This window comes from Zalophus californianus, chromosome 4, assembly GCF_009762305.2.
Source record: "Zalophus californianus isolate mZalCal1 chromosome 4, mZalCal1.pri.v2, whole genome shotgun sequence".
Lineage (NCBI taxonomy): Eukaryota > Metazoa > Chordata > Mammalia > Carnivora > Otariidae > Zalophus > Zalophus californianus.
Window position 1 is genome coordinate 143,121,387 of NC_045598.1, and position 27,931 is coordinate 143,149,317.

The 27,931-nt window shown below is 38.7% G+C and overlaps 1 protein-coding gene across 1 annotated transcript in view; it reads left to right on the top strand.

The window, feature by feature from the left end:
• The first annotated feature begins 431 nt into the window (after positions 1 to 431).
• CPNE3 (copine 3) overlaps positions 432 to 27,931 on the top strand; it is a 50,968-nt gene continuing 23,468 nt past the window's right edge. The window contains exons 1-7 of the mRNA XM_027617193.2: positions 432 to 554; positions 14,710 to 14,847; positions 15,124 to 15,303; positions 17,314 to 17,388; positions 18,789 to 18,860; positions 24,012 to 24,095; positions 26,858 to 26,947. Of these exons, the coding sequence (XP_027472994.1) occupies positions 14,716 to 14,847; positions 15,124 to 15,303; positions 17,314 to 17,388; positions 18,789 to 18,860; positions 24,012 to 24,095; positions 26,858 to 26,947 (633 nt within the window). The 5' untranslated portion in view covers positions 432 to 554; positions 14,710 to 14,715. The remainder of the gene's footprint in view (positions 555 to 14,709; positions 14,848 to 15,123; positions 15,304 to 17,313; positions 17,389 to 18,788; positions 18,861 to 24,011; positions 24,096 to 26,857; positions 26,948 to 27,931) is intronic.

The following is a 27,931-nucleotide window of genomic DNA, read 5'->3' on the forward strand; positions in this document are numbered from 1 at the left end:
AATACTCAGCTACCAAACTTCAAGTTACTCAATCATAGTTTTCTCATTTGCGAAGTGGGGTTAATGGCACTAACTACGTCACAAAATTGTGAGAGTTAAATGAGATTCGGATGTAAAATGAGTCGGGTAGTGTGCACACTGAAAACGCTCTAAATAAGAATGGTTAGGAGTTTGCATTTCACTACCCTCATGATGATTTTTTCCTGGTTTCAGATAGTATAATTTTTCTCAAATATTTTAATTCCTTTATCCTTCTGAAATTTATTTTTGTGCACGAAGCAACTCATTTTAATGTCTAAAATCAGCTTGGGGCTTTCCATAAGCAAGAGATCTCCTAAAGAGCTTGAAGCATCAGTCTACTCGCTAGGTGCAGAACCCAGTCAGTACTGGCCAGTCCAGCGCCGTAGTGGGCGGAGCTGCACCGTAGCCCCGCCTCCCCCGCCCCTCTGCCCATTCGGCCTCGGGTTCCTGTGAATCCCCGCGCCCCGGCTACCCTGTGGACTCTGGCTGCCTGGTCTCCAGCCCTACCTGATTTACACCACTGAGAGCGGGATGTGAGTGCGGGCCTCTCTCTGCTTCGGGGCGGGTGTAGCGGGACCCCAGCAGCCCACAGATCCCCCGGGGAAGGAAGAGAGCCCTCGCGGGGACCATTCAGGCCCGTAGGCTCCGCGCGGCCCTCGCGCTGGAAGTGCACCCTGGGCTCAGTGCGGCGTGGGGTCGGCCGCGGCGCGCAGAGGACTCTCTAACCTCAGCATGCGAGGTCTGCGGCCTGGGGAGGCCCGGGGCTAGCCATCGCCTCCCGGAGAAGCCAGAGTTCGGGGCTCAGCTCTGGGCCGCGAGGAGACTCCTGGGCCTTGCGTTCGTGCACCTGGGCAAGCGGTGCCCAGATCGCCAGCCTACCCCAGCGGGGAGGGTCAGGCCTGCGGCCCAGGGGAGCGTGACACGCTTGGAAAAATCCGCAGCGCCCAGTGGGGTGAGGGACTGGGTCAGGGTTCCACGCTTTGAATCGAATGCTGGGAGGAACAGGGCACGCTTCAGAGCAGCCGGGGGTTCTAGGAGAAGCTGCTAGTGGGAAAAGGTAACTCTTGATTTCATAGTAGAGCAGAAGGTTGTGAGACAGGGTGTCCTAAGAGCTCCTGTTCCAGCTCCGGCTCCCATAGTCTTCTGTCTAGTGTTTTGGGCTCACTACAACCAGGGACGTGGAGGAAGTGCCGTTGCATTGGTTTTGCAATGCCAGAACCTCTGGGAGACCGAGCATATAGACCATTAACGTTGCGCTTGGTTGGTGATCCACAGTTTCTGCTTACCTTCGGTGTTATCTTTTTGTGGCTGCCTCAATAGATTAAACAGAGAATCAGAAGGAATGCGGGATTGAATGTAGCGATTTTTGGTTACAGTGACCCATAAACACTGTACTAGAAAATTTTTGTATATGTTAGCTCATTTAATGCTCACAACCACAAACTTAGGTGGTATTGTTATTGTTTCATACACGGAACTCAGATTAAATAATTTACCAAACTACACAAGTGCTAAATAGTAGTATTGGGGTTGGAATTCAGGTCTCTGTATGATTTCAGAGCACAGGCTTTATGGCTTAATGTAAAGAACATTTCTGCTTGGGATAAGACAGATACCTGGGTTTCAAGTCTATGCTTTGACGTTTGTTAGCTGTGTGACCTTGGGCAGGTTACTTAACCTTTTAGGGCCTGTTTCTGCATTTGTAAAATAGAGATAAAATACATCCTATGTCATAGGGTTTTTATGTGAATTAAATAAGATCATATTTGTAATACACTTAACAAAGTGCCTGGCACATAGTTAGTGTTAAGCTACGTACAGCTATGTATATCTTGCTGTTGTCATGAACTGGGGTCAGCAAACTCCAGCTCTGAGTGCAGCCAGCCAGAGCCAAACAAAACTTGTGTAGGCATGGAGCATAGGTAGAGAGAAGCAAGAAAGGATAAGAAAGGAGAACTGAGAACAGATGACGTATATGATGGCAATTATAGTGAAACCAATAGATTAATCTGTGGTAGTTTATACATATTCAAATATTTTTTTATATACTCTTTCCAATGCTATCACTGCAGTCCTGAATATTTCCTTTGCAGCATCTGTTCAGATACCCAGTTTACACTGTATCCTAGCTCCTGTCAATTCTTGGTATAGCTTTAGACATAGTTTTACTTGTCCTCCATCTCTGTACTATTGCTGTGGTTTTTTTCCTACTATTGTTAGAGTTTTCTTTTCTCCTTTTTCAAAAATTTTTTTTAGTCAGTGATTTATTATGCTAGAAAGTATGCCTGTCAGCAAAATTGAGAAAGTTAGTGTTGGATATGAAATATGACTAAATAACATTTTGACCTTCAAAGATCTGTAATGAGCTACCACTGATCATCAAAAGCATCATCTCTGAGGCAGCTCTTTTAGCAGGGATCAATGACACCATCTGTTGGTGGTACTCGACAAGTTTGAGGAGCCCAGACTTGGACATTCCTTTAATGTACCCACTATTGCCTTTACCCTACAGGTCAGCTTCCTTGCCACCAATGTTTTTCCTTCATGTTCTTATTTATATTATAAAGATTGCTAGTAAGGTTAAAAGCCAACAAACAATTAGGTAGAGTAGTGGTTGAAGATTTGTTGAAAGATTGGCTGAGAAGGAGGTTTAAATGAGCACCTAAAAGTATCATAGATTTTATTTAACTATATTACTTAAGTTTCTCATATAATCAAAAACCAGGTCATTATATATACATTTGGTAAGATGATGATAACTACATTTAAGTTGATTATGCTAGCTTAAATTTGAAGAAACTAGTAGAAGAATATTGGGATTCTTTTGGGAGAAGTGTATTCTTTTAATATATAACAGCTTACGAGTGGGCAATCTTTTTTGCAATCAGATTTTTTAAAAAACATTAAAATCAGTGTATTATTGGCCAAATTACCAACATAAATTAGATGGATAGCATATTAATACAGTTTTCCCATGAAAACTAGAAGGAAATATTACATATTCATTTTAGCAAATCATTTTGAAATGTCCCTCTTACCAAGTGGTTGTATTATGTCTGGTTCCCTGTGAAAATTACCAAAGCACAGCATGGTTGCAATATACATTTTCATCAGGCTGCTTCAGTTTTCCTGAGCTTTAGTTTACTATTCCTCTAAGGTGGTAGTACATGTTAAAATAGATATCTGCAACTGTAAAGAGGAACTTGTTGGACACATTTTCATCTGTTTAGGGATCAGGATTATTTAAAAAGAAGTGAAAATCAAAGCAGGTATTTCCTGATTGTGTTGTCAAGATAAGCTTATAAAATATCTAGAGGTGTACCCCACCTTCAATACTTCTCACTCTCCTCCCCTGCTTAATTTTTTTTCTTTAGAACTTTTAACACCTAACATACCACATATTTTACTAACTTATCTTTTTAAAACCTTTTTAGTGATTTATTTTATTTAACCAGATATATCTAAAATATTATCATTTCAATATGTGACTAATCTGAAAAGTTACTGAGAGTTCTCACATTTCTTTTTCAGATCAGTCTTTGAAATCATGCTCACATCATTTCAGAGGCACCACATTTCAAATGCTCAGTAGCCTCCTCATGTGACCAGTGGCTACCATACTGATCAACTAGGGCTAGAACCTCCTGGACTAATGTCCAGGACCATCTATAAAATTCTAACGTCTAACAACTGAAGCTCTATACTTCTAACACTCTGAGGTTCGAGTGTGACTTTCTAGAATCCTGTGATTCAAATAGTCTGTAACTAACACCGTAGGGTCCCTTGGATCAAATAGCCTATGATTCCAATGTTCTCAGAGTCTGTGATTTCAACACTTCAGAGTCTTTGACCTAGATCAAAGGTCAGCAAACTCTAGCCTGTGGACCAAATTCAGCCCATGGCTTTGTTTTTGTAAATAAAGTTTTATTGGAATACAACTATGCCTGTTCAGTCTGTGGCCACTTCCATTCTACCAAGGCAGATTGAGTAGTTGTGACAGAGACCATGAGTGACCTCTTGACCAGCGAAAACTAAAATATTTACTCTTTGTTCCTTTACTGAAAAAGTTTACTGACCCTTGATGTAGATATTCAAAGATTCTAAGATGGGTAGTGGTATTACAGATGTTTATTTGATTATTGTACTTTATAACTCACATATGTTACATACACTCTTTTCTGTGCATTAAATATCACATAATATATAGTGTTCAAAAGAGACTGGTTTCCCCATCTTAGGTATTCACCATTTCAGGCTTATATAATTCCATTAGGTTGATTATTTACCTTTTTTTTTTTAAGTAGGTACCACGCCTAACATGGGGCTTGAACTCATGACCCTGAGGTCAAGAGTCCAGTGCTCTACTGATTGATCCAGCCAGGTGTGCCCCCCTCCCCCTTACTTATCTTTTTTATTGTCTTTCTCCCTATAGTGTAACCTCAGGAGGGCAGGTTATTTGTTTTGTTCATTGTTCTCCCAACACCTCAGAACAGGACCTGGCACACAGTAGATACTCTATAAATATGTGTTGAGTGAATGAATAGTATTATTAAACTGTGGTTGGGAAATAAAAGGGGGTTGCCAGAAAGTTAAAACCAGTTGAAATTTATGTGCTAAGTAACCATAAACAGAATATTCTTGAAATCAGGAAATGTATAAACATTTCAGCAGTCCTTGCTCAACATATAAAATTTGATCTTTTTTTTTTTTTGAAGATTTTATTTATTTATTTGACAGAGGGAGACACAGCGAGAGAGGGAACACAAGCAGGGGGAGTGGGAGAGAGAGAAGCAGGCTCCCCGCTGAGCAGGGAGCCCGATGCGGGGCTCAATCCCAGGACCCTGGGATCATGACCTGAGCCGAAGGCAGATGCTTAACGACTGAGCCACCCAGGCGCCCCGATCATTTTTTAAAGATTTTTTTAGGTAATCTCTATACTTAACTTGGGGCTTGAACTCACAACCTCAAGATCAAGAGTCGCATGCTCTACCAACTGAGCCAGCCAGGCGCCCCTGCTCAACATACAAACTTAAATCTTGAGAATGAAGTAGTTGTAGTTGTTCCAGCTTAAACTGAAAGAGTTTTTTGTGTTATTGTTCACCATGAAACTGGGAAAGGAGCACAAAGTGACAAAATGTGAAATGCCCAACTAAATATTGTACATGCCCAGCTAAGAAGAAAAGGAAGGGAGCCGAGTTTTAGGAAGCATGCTTTTTGAGTTCAGCATAGTTGGATGGTAGGGACGGGTGGGAAGTTCTGATGGTTGGCCCAACATCTAGGAGATTCCAGAAGGTGGGGAGTTCTTAAAGCGCTCTGAACACCAAGGGACATGAGCCTCAGCAGATTGATGTGCCTTTATGTAATACCCAAACTGCCCTCATATCACTGAGCCCTTAGAATTTTAACATTTTTCAACTGAGCATCCTGGAATTCTCTGCTAGGGGATGTAGCTCTGATTTTTATCAATGCCGTTTTTGGTAAAAGATGATTCACTTTGGGGGCACGGGTGGCTCAGTTGTTAGGCGTCTGCCTTCGGCTCGGGTCATGATCCCAGAGTCCTGGATAGAGCCCCGCATCGGGCTCCCTGCTCCTTGGGAGCCTGCTTCTCCCCTCTGCCTCTCTCTCTCTCTCTCTCTCTGTGTCTCATGAATAAATAAAAATCTTTAAAAAAAAAAAAGATGATTCACTTTGTAGATACTTACTTTGTAGCTAATTTTGCCAAGGTGCGTGTTTCCTAAAGTGAGGCAATATTGAGTTGTTGCAACTGCTTCTAACTTTTATTAACACCACACTCAGTGCATCTACTATGAACTGTTCATTTGATAGACTTGACAATATAATCAGTGACATTTCCAAAATGTGTATAAAGCAGCCATAGGGATTAGTAAAGCAGTCTAACCTGAAACACATGTGAAGTAAACTCTATAGCCTGCTATGAATCATAGAACAGATCAGTAGACTCTTAAGAATTTTCTAGACAAATCAAGGAAGGGGCCTTAGTTAATTGCTCACTTTGTAGCAATAAGGACAGGGTAAAACTGCCATACTTTCTGTGTTTAAAGTAAGAGTAAGGGAGGCCTGGGTGGCTCTGTGGGTTAAGCATCTGCCTTCGGCTCAGGTCTTGATCCCAGGGTCCCTAGGACCCTGGGATGGATTCCCGCATGGGCTCCTTGCTCAGCGGGTGGCCTGCTTTCCCTTTGCCTGCCATGCTCTCTTTCTCTCTCTCTGACAAATAAATAAATAAAATCTTTTAAGAAAATAAAATAAGAGTAATACAAAAATGTATCTTTTCCCAGTTCTGCATGTTCAGGTATCAGCCATAGCATTGCTATCTAGATTTTATTCAGGATTATTGAAGAATCTGGAAATTAATTTAAAAAAATGGTGGTCAAAAGCTGATTCCTTTTGCTGCTGTGATAGGAGCTGGGAGTTAATGTGACATTCCACGGATGGTGGTAAAACTCACTTCCTTATTATGCTGCATGTACCTAATAGATTGGGCCTGGTGTTTTGTTTGTTGATAGACAGTACTTTTTCAAGTCATCCGGGGAGAGAGAATTTAATAACAGTTTCAAGCAAAGGTACCTAACTGGTGGGAAAGTATCTAAATATATATTTTTTCAGCTACAGCTTTTTCGGTAGTGGGAGATGGAAGCTGAATTTGGAAAATTTTATTCTTTCCTTCCATTTCTCTTTTGGTTCTTGTAAATTTTCTGCTATTTCTACTTTTTAAATTTTCTACTCCTTTAGTACCACTTCCTAACAAGCTCTGTATTCACTGTAATTAAATTAGTCATAGAACATTAACTAGAAGAGGCTTTAGAAGTTACTTAAAGTGATTGGCTCAACTCTTAAAATTAACCGTTGAAAAACCTGAGGCCTAGAGCAGTTATAGCTCTTGGAGCATGTGTGGTAGGACTGACACAGAACTACACCCCATTTTTTTCCCGCTCCTGGTCCAGTGACCCTTCCTGTTGGTCCCTTTTTCACATTAAAAAGAAAACGTGCCCTTTTCTCTGTTTATGTGCTCTAATGCCTGGCCTAATTCTAATTATCTATCCCCATTTCTAGTATTCCATTGCAGGGATTAAAAAAAAATGTGGTCATCCCTTCCTTCCTTCCTTCCTTCCTTCCTTCCTTCCCACCTTCCTTCCTTCCTTCCTTCCCACCTTCCTTCCTTCCTTCCCACCTTCCTTCCTTCCTTCCTTCCTTCCTTCCTTCCTTCCTTCCTTCCTTCCCACCTTCCTTCCTTCCTTCCCACCTTCCTTCCTTCCTTCCTTCCTTCCTTCTTTCCTTCCTTCCTTTCTTTCTCTCTTTCTTTCAGACTTTATTTTTTGACAGAGAGAGAGTGAGAGAGTCCAAGCAGAGGGAGCAGTAGAGGGAGAGGGAGCCTGACCAGGGAGCCTGACACAGGGCTCAATCCCTGGGCCCCGAGGGCAGACTCAGACACTTAACGGACTGAGCCATCCAGGCGCCCCAAGGGCATCACTTTCTTAATAAATACAGGGCAAGCTTACTGTACATTCCTTTAGTGTAAGTTTTCCCCTGGATATTAAGTGTGGTATATTCCTGAGAATTAATGTTGCTGCCTTCAGAAAGCGCTGAGATCCTGTGTCCCCCATGTAGATCTGTGTATGTAGAGACTAGCAAAAAGAAAATGCTTTCTTAGCCTGAAATAATTCGCAATGTAACGGGCTGTCTGAAGAGTAACTGCTGTGATGTAAATACAAACCATTCCAGTTCTTCCACCATTGGGCTCTTACTGTTTATTCTGGTTATCTTTGTTCAAGAAAGATAATCATAATTGTAGCCTAAAAATTACTCTTCTATGATTTTATAAGATCATATTAAATTGTGTCAGGCTGAATATTTACATTTGATATACTAACTAAAAGCTATAGGGAAATTAATTAAAGAATATTGCTGTTATACTAAGTAATGATTAATTATAGGCTTTAGAGCTCTCAGGGCATTCTGGCATGATAGGCAGCAAATCTGGGTTCTTGTCCTGGCCTTGCTACTTATTAGCTTGTTTATCTTGGGCAAGTAATTTAAATGTTGGGGCAAATTATTATTTTTTTCCTAATAGACACTGTGTGTGGTTTTGAAAGTTAACAATGTGCTGAATATTATTAACATATTCTGGGGCAATCCAGATATTATAGTCATAGCTCTGATGTATTGACCTCTTGCCATATAGTACTAATTCCTTGTCCTGCCCAATTTACTAGGTTTTTTTTTCCTTTGTAAAGTTCAGAAGATAATATATTATTTGGAAGCATTTTGAAAATTTTGTAGAAAGCAAAAACAAGAAATTATCCGGCCCTGTGTATTTATTAACTCTTTCTTTCCATTCTCCCCTCTCCCATTCTCTATCTTTAAGGGAAAATAAAAAAGATCCAGTAGCAAGTGGCAACGTGAATATAAATTCTTTTATAATGGAGTATAGTTTTAATCCTTGGTAAAAATAGAGATTTGTAGATTTCTTCTCCAGCTCTGAGGGCACTTTGATTGCTTCCTCTCTGCACCTCACAGTTTTATATTGTTTGTGTTTTTTCTGTGTATACGTGGATAGCTAGGTATTTTGCTTTTGCTTTGCATTCTTCCCCCACCCCATATAGAACCCTTAGAAGATACTCAGTAAATAATTGTTGAATGAATGGATCTCCCCAACATGATTATAATGAGTTCCAAGGTCTTATATTGCTGTATCATGTCCCCACTGTCTTTAGCATGATAATGGGTACACAGTAACCTCTTAATGTAAACACTTGTTGATTTGACCCGGGACCTCCAGGTAGTGGCAGCTTTTAAATTGACTGCCATATTACCCTTCCCCCACTTTTTTGAGGGAGGTTGAGGGGGACATTTTTACTGTTCTGGGCCACACAATTTGAGAAACACTGCATGGGGTGTGTCCTGCTGATGTTGCTGGGCCCTATTCCAGCTGCCCCAAAGTTCCCCTGCTTGCTCTCAGTGGAGGTCATGCAGGATGCACTATGGATAGCAGTCAGTGAATCATGGTATTAGAACCAGAAGGAACCTTTGAGAACTTTGTAATGTTGCCAACCTCCTCATTTAGTAGCTAAAGAGTGAAGTTTACTAAAGACATTGGTGGCTGGGTCCTGACTTCTCCCTCCCAATTGTTCTACGAGGAATAACGACTCACTGACCCTGGCTCTGCCTCCCTCCCCCATGTGCCAACTGTGCAATAGCTCAGGTAAACAAACTGTACTGAGAGGATTTAGGAAAATTAGCACTTATCTATAAGAAAGGCTTCCTGCTTGGCAAATTAATTTTGTGTAAATCCCAGACATTCTTTTATTTTTCTAAGAAGTTCTTTATAAACAAGGATGAGAAAGGTGCATTATGTCTTACTATTGAATAAGAAGCCATTGATGCTGAGACTACCAATTAAAATATTTGAGTAGTTTATAAAATAATAATTACTACAATTCATAGAATATCTAAAAATGCTGTGTGCCCTGCAGACCTACAATTGTCAGGTAATTTTTTTATCCCATTTTATAGATGAGAAAATTGAGGTTCAGACAGATAATTTGGTAAAGCTGACACACAAATAAATAATGAGAAGGAAATTTGAACCAAGCCTCCTGACTCCAAAGTTACTGCTGTTTCAGCCGTGAAAAACCTGCACCAGACATCGTGCTTCAGGATGCAGAGGAAGGAGTAAAACACGGGTCCCTGTCCTCAGCACATAGGACTTAGGGTGTGAGCCACGCATGCATAAGTAACAATAGTGGACAAGTAACAATAGTGTCAGTACCATAACTGCCCTACGGGGGGGGGGGGGGGTATCAGCAACAGCTTTATGGAGAGTGTCATTTGAAATGGATCTTGAAAAACTTAGTTGGGCAGGCTAGGGGCAGAAGTAGACAGAGCCATGAATTCCAGGTATAGCTAATTGGACTAGGGTAGGCCCTGGATAGCCAGTAATGATTTTTTTTAAATTTATTTTATTTAATTTTTAATTTTTATTTTTTAAAGATTTTATTTATTTCTTTGACAGAGATAGAGAGTGAGAGAGCACAAGAAGGGAGAGTGGCAGAGGGAGAGGAAGAAGCAGGCTGGGGCTCAATCCCAGGACCCTAAGATCACCACCTGAGCCAAAGGCAGACGCCCAACCGACTGAGCCACCCAGGCGTCCTTTATTTTATTTTTAAAAGATTTTATTTATTTATCTGAGAGAGAGAGAGCGAGCACAAACGGGGGGGGGGGGAAGGGACAATGGGAGAGGGAGAAGCAGACTCCTCGCTGAGCAGGGAGCCCAATGCAGGGCTTGATCCCAGAACCCTGGGATCATGACCCGAGTGGAAGGCAGACACTTAACCAACTGAGCCACCCAGGGGCCTGGATTTTTTTTTTTTTTTTTAAATCAGAAGTGATAAAATCATGATATGAATGAAGAGAGGATGACAGTGGGAGTACCCATCTGGAGACCATTAAGTAGGCAGGCAGGCAGAGCTACAGAAGACCTGAAGTAGTTGGGACCGTGGGTGTAGAGATCGTTCTACACCTCCACAGTTGAGAGAGATTTAGATTGCACTAGGGAGAATCTGCTCTGCTGAGTAGATCTAAGGAGTACCTCTAAGGGAAGATGGGAAAAGAGAAAGCACACAAGACTTAAGAATTTTCAGTTAGGGCATAGGAGTGACCATATGCTTTAAATTTCATAAAATTCAATGATTGGGTCTTATTTTTAATTCCTTTGAACTGTTTGTGTTATATAATGTTGGTTCAGGAAAATTAGGGTTACTGGGAGAATGGTTGATAGGTTTAGTATTTCCAGGTGTTCTTTTCATTTTAGAAACCAGACAATTCTCCAATAAATAATCTGTGTAGTAAGAAGCTATTGTCCACTCCTAGAGGCTCTTTCTGTCTTTTCTATCATCCTGCTTTTTGGGTAGTAAAATACACAGAATCACTCTTTAGTGATACACACTACATTCCTCTGCCTGGTCACTTATCCTGGCCAAATCTCCTATTTTCCATACTCAAAGGGTACAAAACATTTGCTTTGTTTTCTTCCATCATAAAAGAATACCCTATTGCTCTTTTTAAAATTGTATATCATGTGCTGGATGATGACACTGAAAGGAAATGAAAAGAGCATCATCGTGAATGTTGCTGTTAACAAGGTTCCAGACCTGATTGTTTATGTAATTTCTTCCATTTGTTATCAGCCGTAATGAGTTTCTAGAAAAAAAACGAGGCTGCATTCAGGGTCATTTTCATGGGGGGATGCTGTTAATAGAGGAAATTCGTGTCCTAACAGCAATGTAGTAATGTAACTGTCAACAGTTTACTAAATAATCAGGTGTGTCTGGCATGTTGTTTTGTAGCTCTTGTATGAGCATTGTTAGGGAAAAAAAATAATGCTTCTCTGACGTGTTGTGTCTCCTTGCTATGAGACTGACTTCACGCATAGATATGATGCATTTTCTGTTGAGTTCTCCCCATCCTTGGAACTTTGAGGGCTTTCTGCTTGCTGGTAGACAATTCTTTACATGTTCTTCAGGAGCTTTAGAAATCCTTACTCATTCTAGGGGCGCCTGGGTGGCTCAGTCGTTAAGCATCTGCCTTCAGCTCAGGTCATGATCTCAGGGTCCTGGGATTGAGCCCCACATGGGGCTCCCTGCTCCGCGGGAAGCCTGCCTGCTTCTCCCTCTTCCACTCCCTCTGCATGTGTTCCCTCTCTCACTGTGTCTCTCTCTGTCAAATAAATAAAATCTTTAAAAAAAAAAAAAGAAATCCCTATCATTCTAAATCTGTTCACAGGGTACTGCATTATCCTGGGTACAGCTGACATACAACTTGTGAGACTTAAACTACCTTATGCAAAAGAAAAAATTATACAACTAACATCTATTCCATAGATTCTATGTTAGATATGAAAAGCAAGATGCCCCCCCCAAAAAAAAGAAAAGAAAAACAAGATGCCCAGCACATGCCCGATTTGTAAGTTTACTTACAGTATCTCCTTTTGGAGATAGGAAATGTAGGAAATCTAGGCTCAAAAAGTAATTCATTTGCGGTCACACAGCTGTCACCAGATGCAGGATTCAACCCAGGTATTACTCCAAATTTACTCCAAATTTGTTCTGGTTCCTATATTATAGTTACCTGTTACTATTAGTGCAGCAGGAGTTCATATGACTTAGTGTAGGACTTGGTGTAGGTTGGAATAATTAGAGAAATCATCATGGAGTAGACTAGTAAAAAAAAAAAAAGAAAGAAACATGGGATACTTGGGAGAAGATCAGACCTGGAGGCAGGTAGTCCTAAAATAATATAATAGTAATAAACAACTTTGGAACACTTACTATGTACTAGGCACTGTTTAAATACATTCACCCGTTTAGTCCTCACAACAACTGTATGAGAAAGGAATGGTTATTATTTTCATTTTGCAGATGAGGAAACCGAGGGGCTATAGGGAGGTTGACTCTCACCTGAGGTCACACATTAAGTCAGTGTGGGATCCAGATGAGAACTCATTTGTTTGATTCCAGAGCCTGTCATATGGGGTGATGAAAAGGAAGGGGCAAGAGTCAGACACTTAACTGACTGAGCCACCCAGGTGCCCCGACACAAGTGACGTTTAAAAATAAGCCACTTCATCCTATTATCCCTAGTTTGAGAACTTTCAGTAGCACCTTCTTATCCATCTCCCGAGTCCTTCAGCCTGCCTCTCAGGACACCAGACTTGACCCTCTTCCTGTCCAGCGTGGTTTCCCCCAACGTGGATGCTCATTTCTGTGACACACGATGATGAGGTGTCCTCACTGTGCCTTCTAATGTCTTGATTCTTTTCTACCTCTGTGCTGTCTCTCTCTCTTCACCTAATGGAATCCTTCAAAGCCCAGGGAATGTCAGTCTCATCCACACTCTTGGTACTGTTCATTCTCCTCTGTCTGCTTCAGTGATCTCTCCTTGATCTTTATATCTTCAGTACATATTGTCAGCACTGTGTATTTTGGCACTTAATAATTTTGACAATGTAAGGTGGCAAAACAAAGAAATCTGAATTTATAGTAGGTTTAGTTTTACAAAATACCTGGGTAGGGTATTTAGTTGGCAAATTGGGAATTTGTGAATTTTGTTTCTTATTAAGGAATAATTCTGCTTTTAAAAGGAATTTCTAGCTATTAAGAGTATGAAATCGACCTTATTATTTTACAAATACTAAATGTTATCCTTGATTTTTGACCCACATTGAGGATTGCTATGATTTTTAGAGTCTGTTAGAGTAATTAAAGAGTTTCCATGAGACATGAGTTGTTTCTGGCATTGCCGAAGGGCTCTTCTTATAGTAATTCTTAACATTTCGGACCTGATTAGGCATTTTGTACAGCACAGATATCCTGTTAAATGTAACAGGATGACGAGTGGATTTGTTCCTGTTGTCCCAGAATTTCAGCTGGTCTCAGAGTGGAGGTCAAGGGCATTAAATACTCCATATTCTAAGGATGTCACCAGCAGCTCTAGGGGAGGAGTTACTTTCTTACTTCTAGAACCTGTCCTACCATCACCAGCCTCCACTGCACTCTAGACAGCTGGCTAAGTGGACTTTCAGCCGAGGAATGCAATGCCTGTGTCCCCTTCTTGATGACACCTGCAGTCCCTTTCTTTCCCTGGGTTCAGGGAGGAAAGCAGCTCACCCTCAATGCATCATCAGCTCTCAAGGCCAGCTCCCAAGTACTCCACCCTGTCCCCAGTCATCTTCATATATTGGTTGGAGTTGGAGCGAGGAGGGGTGTGTGGAAGTTAGGTTAACTGTGGTATTTCTTAGCAAGTCTTGGGGAAACATGAGCCATGCTTATTCGTTGGAATCTCTCTGTGGAAGACTGGGTCTGCCAACCTTGTCTACACATTGGAATCATCCAAGGAGCTTATCCCCAGGTTGTCCCTAAACCAGTTAAATCTCTTTGTGTGGGACTCCAGCATCAGTGGTTTTGAAAACTGCAGGTGATTCCAGTAAGCAGCCAAGATTGAGAATCACTGCTGTAAAATGTATGGGGATGGGGTGGGGAAAGGAGAGGGTATTTGGGGTCTTTTATTCCCCAGGTTTGAATCTTAGACAAATTTTTTTTTAAAGATTTTATTTTTAAATAATCTCTGCACCCAGTGTGGGGCTCAAACGGACAACCCGAGATCAAGAGTCTCATGCTGCACCAACTGAGCCAGCCAGGTGCCCCCGAAATTCTTTGAAAATAAAATATCTCACTCAGTATCTTGTTAAATAAATGAATACAAATGAAATAAAGGTTGTAGTTTGATTCATTTAGTTTTTCACCTAAATACTATGTTTACCTTTATGTGAAAGATCAAGATTATATTTGGACTTTTTCTGAATGGTAAAACTTATAGTAAAGTGAAAAGAAGATTAATATGTCTTATTGGCCATTTTAAAAGCTGCATTTTATTGTCATACATTAAATGGGTTTCATCCCAGCAAGAGAATCTGACCAAAGCAACATCACTGGGATGGGCTAATAGCCCATCTGAATTGTCAGGAGGCACATATTAACAGTCTTATTCTAGCAAGTTTACTCCGGATCCTATTCTGACAGTTTGTCCTAAGAATTCAGCTATTTCACTGGGAATGTATGTACTTCTTAAAGGCACCATTTCATTAGCATCTTCATTTCCTTGGTTTTCTCACAGCTCGAGATGGCTGCCCAATGCGTTACGAAGGTGGAGCTGAATGTCTCCTGTGACAATCTTTTGGATATGGATGTAGGGTCGAAGTCGGACCCTTTATGTGTGTTATTTTTGAATACGAGCGGTCAACAGTGGTATGAGGTAATGTTAAATACTGTAGGTGAAAAGCAATCTGAATTGCTCTTTTGATAATGTGAAGCGCTTATTAAAACCGTTAAAAATAATGAAAACATCTCATCTGTTAATGCAGTTTTTGGGGGCAAGTTTGTCCTTGATTGTTGAATTTTTCATCTACATATAGAAACTTTCTTCAGCTGTCTGTTACGCTTATATTTAGTTACCTGTAGTACATAAAGATGCTAAAATGTAAGTGCTCTTTGATCTGAAGAAAATTTTTGTTTTTGGGGGTGAGTATAGGTTGATCGCACAGAAAGGATTAAGAATTGTTTGAATCCCACATTTTCCAAGACATTTATTATTGATTACTACTTTGAAGTGGTTCAGAAATTGAAATTTGGGATTTATGACATTGACAACAAAACCATCCAGCTGAATGATGATGACTTCTTAGGAGAATTTGAATGTACCCTTGGACAAGTGAGTATAATTAGCTATTGCAGTATATTGTGTCTAAATTTTAACCAGAGAATTGGGCATTTTTTATAAGTGCTCATTAGTTTAATTTTTAGGGTTGAAAAGTATATAATCACTTTACAGACCTGTTTCATATATTCGTATGTTTGGTTTGAACATTATAGAATTTATCTTATTTTTCCTAAGGGCAGGGACTGTTGTGTTTTTGGCAATGCCCATTAATTCTTTCGAGTTACAGGTGTTTCATTTGACACTTCAGTAAATAATACCATTGCTCTAGCTGCTTTGTGTACTATTTACAGATTTCAGTACAATTTTGTTCTTTTAAAAAAAATTTTTTTTAAAGATTTTATTTCCCAATGTATTTGAGAGAGAAGGTGTCAGGAGGGGCAGATGGTGGGGAGAGGGAGAAGCAGACTTTGCACTGAGCGCAGACTCTGAGATCATGACCTGAGCCTAAACCAAGAATCAGAGGCTTAACAGACTGAGCCACCCAAGCGCCCCTACAATTTTGTTCTTATGTTAAAGTCATAAATACTTTCAAAGTAACAGCAACTTCTCTGATGTTCTTTTTCTTTTTTTCAGATTTTATTTATTTATTTGAGAGAGAGAGAATGAGAGATAGAGAGCACAAGAGGGAAGAGGGTCAGAGGCAGAAGCAGACTCCCTGCTGAGCAGGGAGCCCGATGCGGGACTCGATCCCGGGACTCCAGGATCATGACCTGAGCCAAAGGCAGTCGCTTAACCAACTGAGCCACCCAGGCGCCCTTCTCTGATGTTCTAACTAACGTGACTGATCCCTCTAGATCCCCGATGGCCCAATGCTGTCCCTTTACCTGGCTTGCTATTCCTCAACCCTGGGTACATCAGTGTAAGCCTTCCTCCCCGAGTAAGCCTCCTCTGACCCCCGTGAGTAGTTTGGAGTGACACTCTGTGCTCATCCTGGTACTCTCTACCTTATCGTCCACTATCCATCCATAGTTGCTTAATTATCTGTCTTTCCTATATGACAGATTTGATCAGGGTAGAGGTGTGTCTGTAGGCTCACCATTTTGCTTCTATCTCAGAGTCTGACTCCTAAAGAGAAATCACGGGGTGCCTGAGTGACTCAGTTGGTTGTAAGACTCTTAATTTTGGCTCAGTTTGTGATCTCAGGGTCCTGAGATCCCGCTCAGCAGGGAGTCTGCTTGTCCCTCTTTCTGTGCTCTCCCCCTACCCCACCACGTGTTCCTCTCTCAAATAAATAAATAAGCAAAATCTTAAAAAACAATTAAGAGAGATCATGACCATTTGTAATAGAGCTGGAAAGGGCTCAGGAGGGAAGAGTCATTGTTTTTCAGCGGGTGACAGTGCTTAGATTTGTTTATTTTTCCATGTATTGTTTGGGGATCTTTGTATTTCCTGTGTCTCAAGGACAATATGAAGCTGAAGCTGATCAGTTTTCTAAAACTTTGATGAATAGTATCAAAGAGAAAATTAAACAAGTATTGATTTTTTTTTGGAAAAAATCACATAGCTAAATTATAATGAATTTGATAGAGGTATCTATTTAAGAGTACTTAGGTCTACTATATTAATCAAAATGATATTTTGTGGGGGTTATATATTCAAATTATGTGTCAGTTGAAAAACTGAATCCCATGTATTGAGTGTTCTGAGGCCCACCTCTTACCTACAGGGTTCTCAGCTCAGTAATTGGTATATGTGAAGAGAACGTGTCCCTCTTTTTCCACTACAGGGAAGAAGTTAAACTTTGAAGTAATTGATAAAGAAACTAGTGGCTGGGGAGATTGTATCTGCCAGGACTAGCCCCTAGGAAATCTTTTCCAGTGGGTTTTAAATATGTAGATGTGTTTTATAATCTCTAAATCTTTAAGGCATGGACTTAATGTTTCCATTTCTGATGACTTAAGTTGACTTAACTTTATACTCAACTCTTTTTGAAATCATTCAGCTTAAAAATTCACATACTGAAGTGAAATAGCTCTTTGTATCACTTTCCAATTTTCACAGATTGTTTCCAGTAAGAAGCTAACTCGACCCCTGGTGCTTAAAAATGGCAGACCTGCGGGGAAAGGGAACATTACGGTAACAATAAGATATTTGTCTTTTGCCTGAAAAGATTTAGCATAATAGGACATGCTGAAACTGTGCGTATCAGACAAAGACTCTATAGCCATGCTTTGTCATTTGATCCTGAATATTACTTTAAATCTGTACTTGCCTTATAATGATCACAAATGGGAAATAATGTTGGGTCAAAAAGAAGGAGAAAAATGCAGTATGGGAATTCCTTCTTTGAGTCTTTTAAGTTGCTCATGGAATCAGGTGCAGCTTGGTGATGCTTTGCCTCTCCCCCATGGAAGTGTAAAACCCCATGTTAGAGAGAAATGACTTAATTATCTGAATGGATTAATTTGACCATCTACTAAGCAAACATAGTTCCACCAAAAGGACAGAAACTGCATAATGGATTTCATCCCAAATGGATCTTATATTATGCCATGCCCATTGAACCTCTCTACTCTTTTTTTTTAAAGTTTTTATTTAGTTATTTAAGTAATCTCTGTACCCAGTGTGGGGCTCGAACTCATGACCCAGAGATCAAGAGTCATATGCTCTTCCAACTGAGCCATCCAGGCGCCCCTGAACCTCTCAACTCTTAACCATCTTTTTTGTGCTTGCGCTCTCCTGCCCATCCTCCCGCTCAGATTTTTCCATTGCTAATTACTGGTCCTAGGCAAATGAATATATGCTTTATACTGTTTTAGATTTCAAATTACATAATGTTGTACTTTAAATAAGTATCTTTAAATAATAGGATAAAATAATTATCTTCTATAGTTTCTGTCCAGATTATCACTGCCTGGAGCAATAGTTTCTAACTTTAGCTCTGTCTGAGAATGGAAGGGTGGCTCCCTCATGTTTGAGGGTTATTGTCATTATGAGGGCATTTCCCTAAGCAACTGTTTTGCTTTAGTTTAAAGACTGTTAAGTGTCTTTGGGGTGTTGACTTTTGTGAGACAGAACATTATAGTAGTTAGCTCTATTGCTCTTGGGGGTCATGATAGCTTGGAATTTGCTTTTAACTATAGTAAGTTTTTCAGTGACATTGGATGAAAAATATTGATCTCATATTTCAATTTAAAGTGTTCTTTAGGTATGATTTACTCACACTTTAGTAGGGTCATGCAGTCTTCCGGGGCTTTGATTTTTCACTGGAATGGGGAAGATCCAGTTTGGGCAACAGCATTTGAAAAATAAGTTGCATAATACAGATTTGGCATATTTAGGGAAAATATTTTGTACACATAAAAGAAATAATGATCATTCTTTCTGAATGGTACTTTTTTCTTATCAAAGATTTAAAAATTCATTTATATTAGTACCGATTGTATCTATTATCAGATAACAGAATAAATCAGTACTTCTGAGTTTGTCAGAACCCCTAAAACATATTGTCTTTCACTTACCTTATCTCCTCATAGATTTCAGCTGAAGAAATAAAGGATAACAGAGTGGTCTTGTTTGAAATGGAGGCAAGAAAACTCGACAATAAGGTGGGTAGTTGGCACATTTCCACAAAGTTATCATGTTTTGCCTCACATTGATTCCTTTTTGAAAAAATAATAATGCAATTAGTATTATGAACTCTATCATCTGAGCATCCCTTAGAATATTTAGTTACTTCCAAATTCTGCTTTTCTATGTATGTTTAAGCAGAAGCCATTTTCTTTTACGTCTTTCCTCTAGATATCAAAAGGCTTGTCTAGATTAAAATAGGAGTTCTTAAGAGCATTAATGTTTTTGTAAAAGGCATTTGAGAGAGTATTGTTGGATTACCTTAAGGAAAGAAATAGAAATTCCATGCTCTATTGGATTTTTCTCTTTGCTTCCAGAAGTCGATGTTTATTTTTAATGAAGAATGAGTACAGTACATAATAACAGAACAAGTTAGTATATAGCATGAATTAGAATAATTCTTTGAGTGATTTTATACTTAATCACATAAACCAATCAGTATTTTTTTTTTTATCATTTTCATTTACCTTACAATTTAGTTTGCAAACATCTTAGACTAGTAGCCAGGGACTATTTTTATTTTGGAAAAATTTAAACATACAAAAATAGAATAGTCTTTAAAAAACTGTGCATGTCCCCATCATCCATCTTCAGCACTTACAACTTATGGCTAATTTTGTTTCATCACCACCCCTATCTATCTTCTCTCCTCGCAGACATCATGTCATTCCATCTATAAATATTTTGGTGTATCTCCAAAGATTCTTTTTTTTTCTTTTTAAGCGATAGAAGTTTATTATGCAAGGATACAGAAAAAGCTCTCAGGAGTGAGAGGAGTCCCAACAGGGTTGCTCTCCAAAGATTCTTTTTTTTTTTTAAAGATTTTCTTTATTTGACAGAGAGAGACACAGCGAGAGAGGGAACAGAAGCAGGGGGAGTGGGAGAGGGAGAAGCAGGCTTCCCGCTGAGCAGGGGGCCTGATGCGGGGCTCGATCCCAGGACCCTGGGATCATGATCTGAGCGGAAGGCGGACTGCTTAACGACTTAGCCACCCAGGCGCCCCTCCAAAGATTCTTTTAACAGTATAATTGTTTGGTATGTTTCAAGTCTTTTTTAATCCATAAATTTCCCCCTTTCTTTTGCTTCCTTCCTCCCTCCTTCCTTTGTTTCCTTTCATCCCATCCATCCATCCATCCATCATGGAACTTACTCTATAAAGAAATGGACTTTGTCCTATAGAAGTTGTAACACTGCATATAGCTGATTAAATCCTTGTGGTGTCATTTAAAATGTTCCTCTCTCCACCTTTATTTCCTGATTTCTATAAGCTGGTAACTGAATCTAGAGGAATGTTCTGATGGTATTTTGCATTGTTGGTAAGGCAGTCTCATAGGTGGTGGCATGTGATTCCATCAGGAGGCTCACATTGTTGAGTTCTGTCTTTTTGGGACGTCAGTGAACATTGATGATAATTATACTACCTAGATATGTTATTTTATTAAGAATCCGTTAAATAGATTCTCATGCTATCATTGTTTCATTTATTAATGAGGATACTTCTATAGAGAAAAGTATTCTTACCCATGTTAGGTATTTATTTATTCTGAGGTATGATTGTACAGGAAGCAGTTTAAAATGTATGATTTTTTTCCTTCATATATACCATTTCACAGAATAAGTTGGTTCCCTATCATCCTCTAAATGTGACAATGAGGGGGTTTTTTTTTTGTTTGTTGTTTTTTATTTTTAGTATTGCTATGAACTCTTTATCAGTGAACTCCTGTTGATGCTTAAATTATCTTAACTTTGGCCTGTGGGAACCTCTTTAAGTTTGTTCCTGAAATCAGTTGGCAAATCTCCAGGAGTCTTTGGATAGCTTCCTTGCTCTGTGGCATGACAAGATGTTCCAGGCTTATTTTATGTAATTTCTGCCCCAGACTGGCAGATTAAAAAGAGCCTGGTTATATTTTAGTGGAAATTGTTATTTAGAGACCAGTCTTGTGCTAGGGGTGCTTATTGTCGATTATTGCCACTTACTGTTTCCAAGGCTTTTTAGTAGACAATTAGAGGAAAGACTGTTTTGTTTTTTTAAAGATAAACTAAATCATAAATTTATATAACTATTTCCATTTCAGATATAGAATTACAGGGCCTTACTTCTTTAATTCTATATTTGTGCCTGCCTTCTCTTATGGTGAAAATCTCAGTTCCTAAGGATGTTAACATAATTGCTTATCTGTTTTGCCTTTTATAATATCTAATACTTTCAGAATAAAAATATCCATATTATAATTAACAGTATTTTTACTGAAAACAGATTGAGATTTCTTTGAAATTCTTTTTTTTTAACTTATTTTATTCATTTATGTAATCTCTACACCCATTGTGGGGCTTGAACTCACTACCCTGAGATCAAAAGTCATATGCTCTGCTGACTGAGCCAGCTAGGCACCCCTCCTTGAAATTCTTTTTGTCTTTAGGGTTATATATTCTACTTGGGTTATATATTCAAATTCTTGTGTTTTAAAGAAATCTTTTAGTTATTCTATCACAGTGACACATTTGAATTTTGCTTTTGATATTTAGGGATTGCTTTTAATTTTTAAAAATTTAACTTTGTTTTATAATTACATAAAAGATTTATATGGTTCCAAAGCTAAATCTATAAAACAAGATATATTCAAGAAATTTAGCTTCTTTCTCTGTCCACTCTGTTTTTCCTTCCTTTGTCCCTGTAGGTAATAGTGTTTTAAAATTTATATTTTATGGTTTAATTTTTCAATTTCCTAAAAAAAAATCTAAGTTTTTTTTTGTGTGTGTATGTTTGTATGTCTCTGTGTATATACATATATGTATATATGTGTGTATATTGATGTAGCTAAATAGATATGTATGTATGTATGTATGTATGTATGTATGTATGTATTTGTATTTTATTCTCCACCCTCAGCCCTTGGGTAACTGTAGCATACTACATACATACACTTTTTTTTTTTTAGTGAGGGAGAGAGAGTGAGAGTACGTGTGTGTGCGTGTGCACACGTGAGTGGGGGTGGGGAGTGGGCAGGGTGGGTGCAGAGAGAGAATCTTAGGCTCCACTCAATGGGGAGCCCAACTTGGGGTTCCATTTCACAAACCTGACATCATGACCTGAGCCGAAGGTGAGAGCCTGTCACTTAACTGACTGAGCCACCCACGTGCCCCCATACATATGCTTTCAGACATATATATATATTCTCTGGATGTGCATATATACACTTTTGTCCACCTTGCTTTTTTTCACTTAACATGTTCTAGAGATCTGAGTCAGGAACTGTTAATTCTTACTTTAGTTCTACTACTGACATCTTAATGAACTTTCAAAGGTTTGTTGTCTGACTTTCAAAATGGTAATAATGATATTCTAACCTTTCTCAGAGATTTATTTCTAAGATAGGTCAGACAGGGTACATTAATGTGTTTTTAGAAAGTTAACTTCTCTGTGTATAGTGCTGCTATTAGTTTTATAAAATGGTTTACAGAGAGGCTTATTACATTGATTCTTAAGATTCTTCTTAGTAGATAAGGTTAAATTTTAAAAAAAGTTCTGGGGCGCTCGGGTGGCTCTGTCAGTTAAGTGTCTGCCTTCGGCTCAGGTCGTGATCTCAGGGTCCTGGGATCAAGCCCCAAGTTGGGCTCTCTGCTGTCTGCTTCTCCCTCTCCTTCTGTGCTCTCTCTCCCTCTCAAATAAATAAATAAAATCTTAAAAAAATTTTTTTTAAAGTTCTGCGTAACTTTTGTGTGTGTGTATATATATATTTATATCTATATTTTAAAAGTTTACTTAGTAATGTCTACACCCAAATGGGGCTCAAACTCATGACCCAAGATCAAGAGTCACATGCTCTTCTGACTAAGCCAGCCAGGCACCCCTGTGTTTATATATTTTTTAATATTTTATTTATTTATTTGAGAGACAGAGCATGAGAAGGGGGAGGGATAGAGGCAGAGGGAGAAGCAGACTCCCCACTGAGTGGGGAGCCCAACATGGGGCTCAGTCCCAAGACCCTGAAATGATTTGAACCAAAGTCAGACGCTTAACCAACTGAGCCACCCAGGTCCTTCCTTCCCCCCCACCCCCAGCCCTGTGTTTATATTTTTGACTGTACCAAATATATTACTTGATTGACATTGAACTGCTGAGGAGGGAAATAACATTATCTTAGTTCTTAGTTTAATACTGCGTTTAATTTAGGACTCAAAAAATCTTCAATTCAGGGACATAGCTGCATATATTACTGTGGAATTAACAGGTGTCCTTTCATTTTGACAATAAGTCATATATTCTAAAGAGTATGGAAATTTCAAAATAAAGGCAAACAAAAATGAGAAAACAAAATAATTTATAATCTCACTACTTGAGTTTGACCTCTGGAAGTGATTTGGTCATTCTTCCAGAATTTTATCTCTGTGTATGTGTGTGTGTATTTGTGTGTGTGTGTGTTGAGGATGGTGATAAGGGTATTTTGAGCACTCACTGTGTTTCGGCATTATACAGGGGTGCTGTGGTGAATTGCAGAGGAAAAAGAAGATGTACTTTGTACGCTTGAAATAATTCTATTATGCACTTCACATATTTACCTCTACTCCCTCTCTGTGTAAAGAAATGTGTGGAATTGGTGGAAGAGTATTGGACATAGAAGGTATAAAGTCAAGACTCAGATCCATGAATTCATTAGATGTGTGATCTTGCCAAAGTCATTTAACCCCTGCAAGTACATTTTATTGCTGATAACAGCTCTGTCCCTCATGGAGTCAGTATGACTAATATTTGGGATGTCATTTATATAAAACTATTCAGTGCTATGGGAATGAATACTCTTAATAATGAACACAAACCCAAAACATATTTTATTAATTATGGGTCCTATTGTTCACTATATTTTAAAGCCATGTTCTCATGTTTTTTTGAGAGGCAAAGGTATGATACACAGGATTATGAGCATTTATCACAAATGCCTTAATAGTTCTCCTTGTAGGCATCAGCAAGTTTGTAAGTTTGTGAGGAAGGTGATGGGATTTGTATTTACTACTATACTGTATATGTCTGTACTATGGAGTTAGACTTCAGGTATTGCTAACATGTAACATGTATAAAGTGTGGTTTCACATGGTTTCAGAGGAGAATAATTGACTTTTTTTAAATGTAGGATCTATTTGGAAAGTCAGATCCATACCTGGAATTCCACAAGCAGACATCTGATGGAAACTGGCTAATGGTTCATCGAACAGAGGTGAATATCAGAATTTGAAAAAGTAGAGTTGAGGTTTCCGTTGTAATTGTAGTAATCTAAATTTTTAAAAATTATGTATTTATAAAAAAATATCAATCTGAGTTCAGACATGTAGAGCCAGAGATACAAGATCAACAAACTCATTTTTTTTTTCTTTTCATGTAGTGGTGCTACTATGCTGAACTACTAGTAAAATTTTATTTTGAAAAATTTAAAACCCTATAAAAAGCACTAAGATGTATACCTGTATATCCTTCACTTAGATTTAGCAACTGGCCATACCTGCATGTGTGTTCTTTCTCTCTCACTCACATACACACACAGACACAGATATATACATATGCAGACATACACGCATATACTTCCCGTTTGCAAAACTATTTTATTTTAATTTAATTTAATTTTTAAAGATTTTATTTATTTGACAGAAAGAGACGCAGCGAGATAGGGAACACAAACAGGGGGAGTGGGAGAGGGAGAAGCAGGCTTCCTGCCGAGCAGGGAGCCCGATTCAGGGCTCGATCCCTGGACCCTGGGATCATGACCTGAGCCGAAGGCAGACGCTTAACTGACTGAGCCACCCAGGCGCCCCTGCAAAACCATTTTAATGTAGGCTGCAGAGATCATGATTCCTCACCTTAATACTACAGCAGATTTTTATTAATAACAAGGGCATTCTCCTATACAATCACACCTGAGAGTTTAATTTAGGACTCAAAATTTATAGCATCACTCAGTATATCATTTAACTTCAGATTTCCCCAGTTGTCCCACACATGTTTATATACACACACACACACATATACACAGATACATAGATATACACACATATATACATATATATACATATATATATCTCCATATATTTTTGTCCAGGATTGATTCAAGTTTCATATTTTGCATGTGTTTCTTATGTTCTCAATATATAAGATTCTTCTCCCTATCTGCCTTATATTTTCATGCCATTGAATCTCCTGAATAATCAAGACCAGTATGTCTAACATTCTGAGTCTTCTGTTTCTTTATAATTGTATCCAAATCAAACAATTCCATCAAGAACATTATGTATTCTTGCTCTGTATCATCAGAGGACCCATGATATCAGGCTGTCCAGTATTGATGTTGCCAACCTTGTCTACTTGGTTAAGCTGGTGACCACCAGATCTTGCCATGATAAAGTCCCATTTTTTACCTTTTGTAATTAATAAGTGATCTGTGGTGTGATACTTGGAGACTGCATGATTAAACTGTTTTTTAGCTTATCACCTGTCTATTGATGATCCATACCTAGATCAATTTTTATATTAGGGGTTATGAAATAGTGATTTTTTTCTTTTTTTTTTTTTAAAGATTTTATTATTTATTTGACAGAGAAAGACACAGCGAGAGGGGGAACACAAGCAGGGGGAGTGGGAGAGGGAGAAGCAGGCTTCCCGCAGAGTGGGGAGCCCAATATGGGGCTCGAACCCAGGACCCCGGGATCGTGACCTGAGCCGAAGGCAGCCGCTTAACGACTGAGCCACCCAGGCGTCCCAATAGTGATTTTTTTCTAAATCTTTCATCCCTTTACATATGTTAACAGATACTCCTCTTTCATCTCTTTTCTTGCTTCCTTTTTAATTTTTAGTAGACTCATGACTGTTAACACAGTGTATTCATTGTGTTATAATTCATTACTGTCATCATTTTTGCCGTTCAAATCAATCCAGATTTGGCCAGGGAGAGTGACATCAAAAGGCTTCTGGGTTCTTTTAACATAACCCCATTAGTATTTAAGCATTCTTTTATATATTTATTTATTTATCTATTTATTTATGGGGTTTTTTTAAGTTTATTTTTTTTTTTAAGTGATCTCTACACCAAACATGGGGCTTAAATTCACAACCCTGAGATCAATTATGCTGCTCTGACTGAGCCAGCCAGGTGCCCTCATTCTCTTACTTTGTATTAAAGTATATTCTCAGGGCACCTGGGTGGCTCAGTCGTTAAGCATCTGCCTTTGGCTCAGGTCATGATCCCAGGGTCCTGGGATCGAGCCCCGCATCAGGCTCCCTGCTCAGTGGGGAGTCTGCTTCTCCCTCCCCCACCCCCCGCTTGTGTTCCCTCTCTCGCTGTCTCTCTCTCTCTCTCTCTATCAAATAAGTAAATAAAATCTTAAAAAAAATAATAAAGTATATTCTCAGGTCACCTTATGCTCACTCTGTCCCAGGTCTGGAATGGGCCCTTTCTCTTGGAACCCTATTCCTTTAAGGGAGTAGTGTTAGATATGCTCATAGCTACTGAGATGTCATTTCATTTTTGTCTTTTTGATGGACATAGCTGGGAAACGTGTATTTGTGTTTATTATGTGTATGTATATTTACAAAAATTTTAAATCACAAATTTAGACTATTTCTTCCATTCAAGTCCAACCCAGCAAGGTTCTTTCTCATCGTTTCTTATTCCAAATTTGAATCTTCTGTGTCCTGCAATGAAAACCCTGGTTTCCAACAAAATCAACAATCTGTAGTTTCTAAGTTTACCTTGATATGGGTGAAATATATTTTCCAAGTAGTTTCTTTTCTTTTCTCGAATGTATCTATCTCATTTTTCTTCTAACGCTTGTATAATATTGTCCTAGATAGCTTTTCATTGAAAAAGTTGACTGGGTGAAAAGGTGAAGGATGATTGATGAGAGTGTAGCAAGAATCTAGGAAAAGGAAGAGCAAAATATTAATGGACTGAATGTTTTTCTAACTAGTCTTTGAACCTTCATTTTATAGGTTATTAAAAATAACTTGAATCCTGTTTGGAGACCTTTTAAAATCTCTCTGAACTCCCTGTGCTATGGAGATATGGACAAAACGATCAAGGTAATTTAAAGTTATATATATTTTATATATACACACATATATGTCTTTCATAAAACTAGTTGATTAGATAGTATTTCATAGAAGTAAATGATCTGATAGATCCCTGTAAGGATTGAATTTTATTTGTATTTAGGAATATTAAAATAGAAATGTCTCTGGTGAGTAAATGGTCAGTTTGAAGGGTCGACACGTTTGACTGATCTGTTCACCTAATGCTTAATCAAAAATTATGATTTTTATTTTACTCTTCATTTTTAAAAATAAAATGTCCAATTTAAATCTTTCCTCCCTTTAATTAAAGATTCCTTTGCTCTGCAAATAGGAACCTTTAACTGCCCTCTTTGCCTTTGGTGTGCCCCTTGCAGATAAAAGCAGATTTACTTGACTAAAAACCCAGAGCTTCCTTCTACCATCAGCAGTAGAGAATAGTGGTGGCATTTTCCATCGCTTATTTTCAGAGCAGGATATTATTCATTGAAAACTTCTAGATGGCTTTAGTATAAAGCATTAGGAAAGCAGAGTGGGAACAGGAAGTAGCATGTGTCTGAGAATTTTTTTAACGTTTTAATTTGTAGCCATTTATTAGAAAATATTTATTATTTTTAAGACACATTATCCTAGAGTCTCTTTATATAAGATTCCAGATAGAAGCCTCTTCTTGTGTTTACTTGTCAGCAAACCAAAGTGGAGTTTGTTTTTGTTTTTGTTTTCTTTTGGTAATGAATACGGTAAAAACAGGAAAGGTGATGGCACAGAGCACAGGATTTCGTGTCAGGCTTAGGCCTTCAACCAGGTAAGGGATCTTGGGCAGGTCATCTAACTTTTTCACTTATACAATAGAGAAAATAATGTCTAGATTACCAAAAAGGGAAGGATTAAATTAATGAAAGTGAAAGTTTTACAAACCATTATACATAGCACAGATACTGTTACCTTGAAAATGGCTTCATTCCTTAGATCCAAAAAAATTTGTCCTCAGTTGGC